The 11,222-nt window shown below is 36.3% G+C and overlaps 1 protein-coding gene across 1 annotated transcript; it reads left to right on the top strand.

The window, feature by feature from the left end:
* Positions 1-701: 701 nt before the first annotated feature.
* On the top strand, positions 702-9,437 carry LOC754955 (proteasome subunit beta type-1). Its single transcript, XM_030997844.1, has 6 exons — positions 702-984; positions 2,664-2,771; positions 4,456-4,537; positions 5,123-5,252; positions 6,400-6,506; positions 7,797-9,437. The coding sequence occupies exons 1-6, from the start codon at positions 896-898 to the stop codon at positions 7,980-7,982; spliced, it is 702 nt and encodes a 233-aa protein (XP_030853704.1). The 5' UTR covers positions 702-895; the 3' UTR covers positions 7,983-9,437.
* Positions 9,438-11,222: the final 1,785 nt, after the last annotated feature.

The following is an 11,222-nucleotide window of genomic DNA, read 5'->3' as shown; positions in this document are numbered from 1 at the left end:
ATCACTGTCTACTCTCTTTCTTGCTGTCATCTCTAGCTCTTTCATTAATTTTTATTCATTCTTATTCTATCAGTCTACTCTCTTTCTTGCTGTCATCTCTATCTCTTTCTTTCATTATTTTTATTCATTCTTATTCTATCACTGTCTACTCTCTTTCTTGCTGTCATCTCTATCTCCTTCTTTCATTTTTTTTATTCATTCTTATTCTATCAGTCTACTCTCTTTCTTGCTGTCATCTCTAGCTCTTTCATTAATTTTTATTCATTCTTATTCTATCAGTCTACTCTCAGGGAACACTTTTATCACTAGAGTCTTCGTCACTGCTCGATTCGTCGGAATCAGAGTCCATGCTCCATGCTTCCATAGTAACAAGATCTCGAGCCTCCTCTACACTAAACACACGTTGACGTTTTCCAGCAGGTGCCATCGTAACATCAGTAAAAAAAATCCAAAGAAAACCGCTAAATACACGGTAATTTCGAATGTAACACTATGAAGAAAAACAGTTTACCGGAAAGTGTGCGATGTATACAATGTAAACAATAGTAAACGCAACGCGTGGCTACACACTGCGAGCGGTATTATGAATGTCTAATTGACTCGTATACATCTGTGCAAAAATGCGAAGTTGGCACGCCTACGTCCGTGCAAATCGGCGAACAAAGCAAACAAAATTAATAGAGCGTACCGTGATTTTCGTAGTATAGCGCCATCTACGTTTCTATAACACTGCGCTTAGTGTAGTTTGCGAGTGAGTGACTGGCAAAAACAGAAAGTGAGAGGAGCAGTTCGGAACCCCAAAAGTTAATTTAGATCTATATAGGGTTCCATGGTTAACTGTGTGTATTTTTGAATTTTTGCTAATAGTTTGGATCAAAATCAAAAGGATACCAACATGCAGGGAATTCCACATGGACACGAGACCGTCCCGAGTTACCATCCAGTAGAACAACAGAGATTCAATCCGTACACGTTCAATGGAGGGTAAGGCTATGGCATAACCGGTCAGCAGGTAGCTCAGTGAAATGAATGATTGGGAGATTCCATGACATTTGCTCCGGCGACAATTGCTGCGCTGTAAATTTCATACACTAATCGAATGGCTAACTTCAACCCTGGATTCAACACTATACCCTACCCTAAACCTAACCCTAAACCTAACATAAAACCCTATTGAAACCCTAACCCTAACCCTAGGTCTACATCTTAGACGAAATAAAGCTCGGAGCAATTGTCGCAGGAGCAAATGTCGTGTCACCGATTGGGAGCCTGCGCTCTTTATTAGTTTTGACGTAATGTTTAAAATTCTCTTATGTTCCTTTAATCATTAATTTGATAGTATTCCTTGCATTCAAATGGGTAAATCATGTGCAAAATCTCATCAAAAGCTTATGCAAAAAGTGCCCCTGTAGGACCTAGATCTATAAAACTTTTAAAAGCTGTAAAAAAAATGGGGAAATGGCAAAACAATGTCGATGAATTAAAAAACACAGCGAAATGGCAAAACGATGATCATGAAGACGTGATCATAAGGGGAGCTGGTACAAGATTGAGGATCAAGAATGTACGTCCGCAAATTAAAGATCGTCCACGTTTTTTCTGCGGCGCTTTGCGGCTGTAATGACCGTCAATGACCAAAGGTCCGAAGTTCGGGTGATGAATATTTACTTCATTTTGGGTATGTTTTAGTAGGGCATCTCCACGCCGGAGTTACGGGTCAAAGTTTGAATAGACTTCTTAACTAGCGCCGAAGTTAGCAACCGTAATGATCATCATCAATTCTTAAATTGAATTACTTGCATGAATTTAACGAGGATCTGAGATTACAGACAGTCGCTAATAATAATTTTTAAAATCATTTATTTGAACAATTGTAGAAGATTTATATAATTTTTGGTGCGTTATAATAAGGTTATGGGTTCAGAGGAGACTCCAAAGTATGGTCACAGTTGACAGTTGTGAACAAGCACCAGATTTTCTTTTAAGTTCAATGCATTTTCCTCTGACTCTGAGATGCCTACTCTGTCTCTGATCAGTGGTACTTGGTGACAATATGATAATTGATATTGATATCAACTTACCTTAATTAGCACCAATTTCCGCACCAAACGAACCTTGCACACTGGCTTTGGAGTTTGCTAGTGGACTCTTCTTCTGCATTCAGAGCACTTTGAAATTGGTCTAGAATTTAACCCAAAAGGTGAAAGCTTGATATAGATTGCAAAATTTTAGTAATTTCCTTCCTTCCACATGTTCCTGAATCCTGAAAGTTTTCACCTTGCCAATTTGATACTTTACAATAATAGTGATTACTTTACTATACTAAGGCATCTACAAGTTTGCTGAATTTAGCGACTCTAGCGCTCAAGCCTTATTACACTATTTGCTATGATTGTAAAGTATCATGTATGATTACGGTATAATATATATTATCATTTGTAACCAGCTCCATTCTCCGATGTTTTCAATACTTGCAATTTGCAAATGTTGGTAATAAATGGATACACGAGCACACCTGCAATTAATGTTTTATTTTCCTCTCAACAGTGAATCTGCAAGTCTGCAACCAATTGAAAATTATTGTTTTGTTCATCAGACCATCATGCAAATAGAAAATATCTTGTATATCTGATGATATTTTATTACCCCTTTTTTTCTCCCAGGACTATCATGGCCATGGCTGGTGATGACTATGCAATCATTGCTTCGGACACTAGGCTGAGTGAGGGCTTCTCAATACACACCAGGGATAGTCCAAAGAATTATCGGCTGTAAGTAATAAGTATTCACATTTGTAGTGATTGGCCCTTATTTTACACAAATGTAAACATTGCCCGGGGATAGCTCTTGTTCAAAATCAGGTTTAACATTTAGGAAGTTAGTCGATCTGAGATCTTTGTTTTTGTTTTGTTAAACATGATAGGGGTTTAACTGAATATTAAAGTAGAATACAGAACATTGAAAGTAAATGTCAGCTTTGATATCTTGGTTTGAGAGACAGAAGGATCTTTACTCCAATACGTTAACACAAACTGAACACCCGTCTCGGCCTGAAATTGTGGCTCTCAGCAGATGATACGTTGTATATTTTCTTGTGATTCTACATGTACATTTGTATTATTCTAAAGGTCTCCCCCAATACACATACATGTATGACATATTTACATAGTAACTACTGACCAAAATAATCAAAACAAAACAAAAAACAATAACAACATTAAATATTGAAGTTATTTTCTGTGTTGGACTTCAGTGTTCCATGAAAATAATTGAAGGCATAAATACTTGGACTCATTAGAACTGCGAGTATGAAATCATTTGAATTGAATAAAGTTGGTGTTAAGCTAAGAGCCTGAGACCAAACTTTATTTTTTGGGAGGGAAATTTTGAGAAATGCAAGAGATATAACTTTGAAAGATGAATATTCAAAGTTTAGAAATGGAAAATAAATGAATGATGCAATTTTGAAATAGGGGCAGTTTGGCTTGTTTCAGGGATAACTTACTTATCTTTGTCTCTATCTTTGAGACGATGCAGCTTAACCCTATGTTAACTGGGGGGGGGGGGGGGGGGGGTCAATTTGACCCCCCCCTGTAGAAATTTCGCGACTACTCCGAAACCGCGGCAGATATAAATTTTTCCTTCCATGACTTTTTACTTTCGAGTCTTACGCATCTTTTAAAACGATTTTTTTCGAAAATCGGACCTACGGTTACATGGTCACGTGACCTTTTGTCTTTGCATGTCAGCCCGAAAATCGCTCATTTTCGTGATTTGTGTACAAAACATATGTAAAAGTCATTTTTCTTAAAAATAGATAAAACATTGGTTATTCAGTCTTGTTTAAAGTTTAGATGTTTGTTTTGGTGTCAAAATAGTTGAATTGTAGTTATAAATGAAATAAAACAACAAAAACAATAAAATACATAAGTTAAAAAAACAATGAAATACATAAGAAATTATAAAAACAAGAGATAACATAAGGAATAACATGGCTCTTCCAATTTTTTGTGTTGTATTATTATTCCAAATGGTCTAATAAATATATGTAGTGAAAAAGAATACGTAAACATGAATAATCTATGATTTATGGGCAGAAATGTGAATTTGATGACCTTATTTGCATAAATTACCATAAATATGCAAATGAGTGAATTTTTCAAAAATTTGAAGTTACCATAGTAATCTATACACTTCACTTGACATGCATGCAAACTTTCGCGACGATCGGCGGTGAAACGGCCGAGATCTTAGGGGGGGGGGGGGGGGTCAAATTGACCCCCCCCCCCCCCAGTAAAAACCTGGTCTGAAATAGCCCAGTTAAAATAGGGTTAAACAGTATTTCAAGGAAACCACTCTGAACCTTTTTTATTGTCAAATATAGAGCTGTACACTTTACATGAGATTCATTCATTAGAGATGAAATTGATGAATATATTTTTTTTTCTTCTTCAGAACCGATGGTACAGTTCTTGGATGTGCTGGTTTCCATGGTGACGTGCTTACATTGACAAAAGTTCTTACTGCCAGACTAAAGGTAGATGTTCTTATACTTCTTGACATATCAATGGCTCTTATAATTGTTTTCCAAATGTGTAATTAATAATTCATTTTAGGTGCTCCCACTTTTCAATATTGAGTTTAGTGATATAAGTCTGTATTTCCATGGTTCGTGACAAAAGAAAATTGAATGATAGTGTTATCAGCAGCAAAATAATTGTGGGAAGCAATATCTTTATCTCCCCAAACCCCCAGAAGAAAATATTACAGCTACATGTATATATCTGTAGGTAGCAAATTACATTTTCTAAGTGGAGTTTTCTTAGTTCCTTTAGAATTTAATTTTTAATTTCTCTTTTAATACATTGATATAGTTGGAACAAAGAGATTTATAGATAATTCCGGAAAATCTCAAGAATCTATCTCTAGAAATTTTTGTTATCAATAGTGCTCATGAAATTCCATTATAAAGCAGGATTATCTTTTGATAGGATTTTTGAATAATGATGCAATCACCACCTCCCAACATATTGATATGTAGTATGTGAAATATATGCCAGTGCTAATCTAATCTATAGACTATATCAATCTCTGTCTTTTAATCTGATTTAAATTTGACTAGATGTACGAGCATGAACACCACAAGAAGATGTCTACTACAGCCATAGCAGCGATGCTTTCTACAATCCTCTACTACAGGAGATTCTTTCCATATTACACCTACAACATTCTAGCAGGGCTTGATGAAGAGGGTGAGTTACCTACTGTTTCCAGTGGTGTGTCTTATCTGGGGAGGGGGGGGGGGTGGTACATGCAGATGCCTAGGGTGGCACGTGAAGGGGGGGGGGGGGTGTAATAAATGAATGCGGAGTTAGAGAGAACCAGCCTAATCCGATGAGTGTTACGTTTGATATTCAGACAACCTGCCTAATCGACTCCAAACCGACCGATTCTTGGGAAATTTGTCAAAATGTTAATTCCCGACCGTTTGATTAGTTGTCGGCAGTCTCATCGGTGTGACCATGGACTTAATACGGATGGACATTCAACGTGATTCTTTCTTTGATCCAATCATAGTCGCTGCCTTCTGATTATGTGCATCTTAATGAGAACATTCAGCTGTTTTAACAATAACGACTGCGTAAGCATTTTCGGTCATTGACAAAGGAGCAATTTCCCTCTCTTGGGTTTTGTTGGATGGTGTGCTCTGTAAGAGTGTGTCTTAAATAAAAGCATCCTTAATGGGGAGCATCGAAGTTGAAAAGCAGACGATTTTGGTGATATGAAATTTATTATTACTGATTCGCAAACTTTCGCACACACCTATGACCTTATAAAACAATTAGAAGGCCATGATCTGTATCAGCCCTGTGTGTTGTAACTCTGGAATATTATGAGGAAATAGGGGGAAACTGGATTTGAAATCACAACCAAAAAATCCAAAAATAACCTCTATGGTAATATCAACATGTTTTTCAAAAAAAAAATACATGTACAGTACACGGAACAACAATTTCCGATCATAAGCCAGAACTGCACATCTATTTTCCATGATTTAGGCAAGTAATTATCTTCTGCGCATGTAGATTAAGATGTGTAAAATCACTATCTTGATTCTGTCCCGGATTATGGCCGGCAACCATGATGAGACCAAAGGGAAGAAACATGTAAGGAATGTTATTGAGACAACATTGAATGTTAAGTCATATATGTTCACATGTTATTTTAGTTGATTATATGTTGACTGTACATCTATGCATATATTTGTTCTCATTTCTCTATGTAACTCGTTCTAATTTTGTCCCTTTACGCCTCAGAATAGTTTACTAGGTAAATGGCGCATATTTCAAATGCTGTATTTATTATCATTATATTATTACCTTCTTTCACACCTTGCAGGTAAAGGTTGTGTGTACAGTTTTGACCCTGTGGGTTCTTACGAGCGTGAGACGTACAGGGCTGCGGGATCATCTAGCGCCCTCTTGCAGCCTCTCCTTGACAACCAGGTCAGTAGATATGTCAAACTGGGGATTGTTTCACAAAGATCCTAAGTCGAACTTAACTCTAAGTTGGATTCAACAATTCTCGCTACCCTAAATAGGTACGAAAATCTCGAAATTCGCGAGACAAGGTAATTTTCACTCTCTCGGGTCGTCACTACAACTTCCGGTATAGAGTCCCATCCCGCTGGCGCTAGCGCCTGTGTTCGCTGTGCAGAGTTTTCACGCACGCTAAAATCAGGGTTCTTACGCTTGGAATCATGAGCCCAGCACTGTGCAGCCTCACAAAAGAAAACCATCGTCACTGATGTCAAAAGACGCAAAAAACAACGAATGAAATGTTCAAATAAACGTTGAAATATTTGCGAAAAAAAAACAAGACCGAGCAGACGACATATTCGGTGCATACACGTTGTGTGGCGACGGCGTTTTACGTTTGCGCTATCGCGCCTAGTAATATAGCGCCTGCACAGGAAGCTGTAATGTCGAAAAGCTATCCCATAATGCAATGCGCGTTTTCAGGATTTTCCCCGGATCTCGGCAGAATCGCTATTTGGGGTAGCGAGAATTATGGAAAGCTGTTAGCATCTATGAAAATATTTTGTAAAAGTTATTTGAAAAGGCTTAAAATTTTGATTCAAATTCTTCATGTTTTCTATTATCAAGGAGATTTTATGTTCCTGATGTGGAATTTATAAAAAGTCTAAAATACTTGAAATTCCGCTTTTAAATATGCTTTATTTTAAGGCTTCAAATGGCTCTCCATAATTTTTAAGTCCAACTTAGAGATAAGTTAAACTTAGGATCTTTGTGAAACACCCCCCTGGAGGTTCATTTGAGAAGGTCAACCAGCCAGGCTCCCTACAGGGCCAGTCACATATCAGTGATAAAGAATCAAAATCTTTACTGATGATAATAGTAGAGGTTTCGATATGTCTGATTTGGCCGGCGATAAAATCGTATGCTTCTTTGAGTCAAACACCATGGGCACTGTTTGCATGGCATGCAAAACAATGGGCCTTTGTTGTATGGACCTGCTGGCTTTAATAATCCAGATACTAGAACATTTGTTGTATGTAGTAAACAAATGTAAGCACAGATTATTTAAAGCAATATGTTGCTTCAATCATAATGAGAAAGCACATGAAGATATCCTGCAACCAGAGTCATAAAAGGGGGGGGGGCATTTTGACAAGATTTAATTTAAAATCTAAAGAGCCCTATCATTTATTTAAATCAAACTGATGCATTTACATTACTAGAAAACTTGAACTTTTATCTTACTTTTCCTCATAGATTGGTGGCAAGAACCAGGAAGGTTGGGTGAAGGAGCCAATTCCTGTCGATAAAGCCGTCGCTCTAGTCAAAGATGTTTTCATCTCGGCAGCTGAGCGTGATATCTACACCGGAGACGGGATCGTTCTTCACGTTCTTACGAAAGACGGCTGCAAGGAGGAGAGATTCCCTCTTAGACGAGATTAACCGTTTTTTGTCTCGTGTTTGTACAGTGTAAAGCTCTCAGCATCCTATGCTGTCTGACTATGACAGAATTTTTGAAAAAGTTACATTTGGTTCTTTGTTGTTGAAATATCAAACTTAAGAATCTTTCTGAATTAGGTTTCAGAGTAGGCATACAAAGCTTGGAATGGCAATCAAAAGAGAAATCGCGAAGTCCGCTACAAATCACAGACTGCCATGAACATCGTTTTATTTTGGTCCTCTATTTTGATGATTTTTCTGAACTAATCGTCTGTTTGCATTTGAATGTGGTATGACCAGTTAAAATCTAGATGTACAATATTTTACACTATTCATTGTCCATTATTCCAAGTGTGACTTTTTCCTGTGCACTGTCATAGTCAGATTGTTTAGTGCATTTTGTCCTTGGTATGTAGTTTGAATTACTCTATACATCAATAAGATTTGTCAAGTCGTCACATTGACCCTTTAATTGTGGTCACAGTTTTGTTCTAGTATTGCCCATCAAAATTTACTGGCGCTAGAAGGACCAAGTCCTAGCAATCGTGTAATCAGAACACATTTAAGTGAAAATATTGGTAATTATTCAGGGCTTGTTTCCACATTAGGTGATTTTGTTCTCAAAATGGCTTAGGTAAAACAAAATAAATTATGCAGCACATGTATTTTGCAAGTTTTGTATCCCACAGCATTGCTTCTCGATACAGGAATATTTTGATTAATGTTCAATCTGAGGGCCTTTGCAAGATAGATTTTAACTTCTTGGATAAGATTTAGCCATTAGTAATAGGAAGGAAAAGGGCAACCCTGTGAAAATTTCCAGACAAACTGAAACTATGTACCATCTTATTTTACTTTTATATTCAGTATCATAGGAATACAAGTATCAATGAAGCGGGAATCCAAAGCCAAATTAATACCCTTTCCATTTTGATATTTCTCAAGATTTTTGTATCATCATTTGGTCACCTCTGTCAAAAGGCTGTTTGCATATTCTTTCATGAAAAATTACCTATCATTTGGATGCATTTGGAGGAATAAGATTGTACAATGTCCATGCCTTGATTTATATTACAGACTTTGTACTTCATGTACACACAGTAAACCTTGGCCATTCATAAAAGCCTGTAACGTCAAATCTTATTTTGAAATGTAACTCTGCAGAGTTGTATGTTCGAAAGATACTTGTTGGTCTCCATCCACTGTTAAACCTATATGCTATTCAGGGATAGCAATGATCAGCTGAAAGCTAGCACCGCCACATGAATGGAAATCCATCACATGCTGGAAGGGGATTATTCCTTTATTTTACCTTAGGGAGTGTAGTAATTCGACAGTGGAGGATTAAAAAGTCGTATTGACAAAGAGTTTGCACAATTTTTCCAAGTTACATTGTAGAAAGTAATACAATCTTTGTATGTAATGAGAGAATAAAAAAGAATTTGTGTATGACACACAGACTGCATAGTACGCTTGATATGTTTTCATCGGAAACATACCAAACGAGAACTGTATCAGATGTTATGGAAAAATATTGTTGAAAATAGGACAATAGGCAGAGGCAGTAAAGGGGAAAGAATACGCAAGAGACGAGAGAGTGAAAAGAGGGCGAGAGGAAAGAAATAGGATAAGAGAAAAATATGGTCAATTACAAGACAATATGAAGACATGAATGAGAGAGGATAAAGGATGGGAGGGAAGAAAGGAAGAGTACAAGAAGGTTCAAGTTCATTTATCTAACACTAATCATTAAAAATACAGAATATATAAAAAATAGTCAATATTTACAAATACAGAATAATATCGTACATCCAAACAAAAAACATAAAATAATAAGAGTGAAAGGATGAGCTAAAAAAGGAGTATAGTCCTTTTGCAAGAGTCCATCCCTCATATATAATATTATTCAAACTATTTGTCGTATACCATTGGAAGCATAAAATAAAAACAAGGGGAGGAGGGTAAAGAGCCTGGTCAAGATGGAGATAAGATGAGTGAAACTGAGAGTGATAATAGGTAGAAAGATGAGAGAACAAGAGGAAGGGAAGGGGATAAGAAAGGGAGAAAGAGGAACTGGATAGTGAGGGAATGAAAAGAGGATGGAATGAAGGAAAGAATTCAGGAAACCAGGAAGTGAATAACAGGCCAGCGAGAAGATGAGAGAAAGAGTGAGAGAAACGGAGAGAAAAAACCCAGCTAAATGCAAAGGAGAAACAGAGGGGTTGAAAGGATTTACAGAAGAGAAAATTACATGTGCAGGAATATGGAAACAATAATTTGAGGTAGCTTTGTTTATCAAATGAACTAAGTGTATATTGTCATTGTTACATAAGATTTCATGCAGTCATCCACTTGCACATGTTCAAATGCAGTTTATTACATGCTATGCCTCATCCGTTAAAAAAATAATTTTAGCGCAAATATTTCATGTGCTACAAGTACAGCAAAGTTTGCTCGATCACTAACATTTATACAAAACTTGGCAAAGCAGGACTTTGTAGTGTTGAAGCGATATATTATATATATATATATATATATTATTTATCTTAATTAACTGCTTTTAAAATCCTAAGCTTGTAAATTGTTTTCAAATAGAACAGGTAAAAGACTGTCAGTGCAGTATAATCAATGGACACTATACGTTGTAAATAAAAGTGAAAAGGTGGATGCCTGATAATTTTTCAAAATGGCCGCCATGTACTGTTGAACGATTTTGGACATCACTCATATAACCATGCATGACAGGTCATATGAAAGGAAATTAAATTTCTCTCAAGATGATATCCCATTTTATAGGTTTGAGGATAATTTGCATTACAATTTGAGCAATAAATGTGAGTTTTACACTTTCTTCCAAAAATATGAATTTCCCCAAAATACATATTTATCTATATTTAAAGAATTATGATAAGTGCTGACTTGGAAATTTTTGAAAAACCATAAGTATTGTTCATATCATATCTAAATTCCAAGTTCTTTGCTTTTCTAACAAATTATTATACCGCTCTAAATATGACACTTTGGTATGACCCTCCCGCTATACAACTAAAGTCATGAAAGTTATTGCCCACAATGTCATTGGCAGACTGAAATATCATAATAAATCTTGTAGGAACTCCCATCTTGAAAAGAATCCAGTTATAATACAAACAAGTTATAACCCCTTCCCTTACTACCCAATCCTAAACAAAACACTGCCCCGCACATTTTTTTAAATATTTTTGTAAAAGTAATTTTGTTTTA

The sequence above is a fragment of the Strongylocentrotus purpuratus genome, unplaced genomic scaffold, assembly GCF_000002235.5.
Source record: "Strongylocentrotus purpuratus isolate Spur 01 unplaced genomic scaffold, Spur_5.0 spur5_scaffold_4, whole genome shotgun sequence".
In the NCBI taxonomy this organism is placed as follows: Eukaryota; Metazoa; Echinodermata; class Echinoidea; order Camarodonta; family Strongylocentrotidae; genus Strongylocentrotus; species Strongylocentrotus purpuratus.
This window is presented reverse-complemented; position numbering and strand designations above follow the sequence as displayed.

What these genes read in the sequence shown, in the direction of transcription:
- LOC754955 (XM_030997844.1), top strand. Translation starts at nt 896, where the DNA reads ATGCAGGGAATTCCACATGGACACGAGACCGTCCCGAGTTACCATCCA. An exon ending in CCGTACACGTTCAATGGAGG is followed by an intron (nt 985 to 2,663) that starts GTAAGGCTATGG and finishes TTTTTCTCCCAG; the next exon opens with GACTATCATGGCCATGGCTG. An exon ending in TTCTTACTGCCAGACTAAAG is followed by an intron (nt 4,538 to 5,122) that starts GTAGATGTTCTT and finishes AAATTTGACTAG; the next exon opens with ATGTACGAGCATGAACACCA.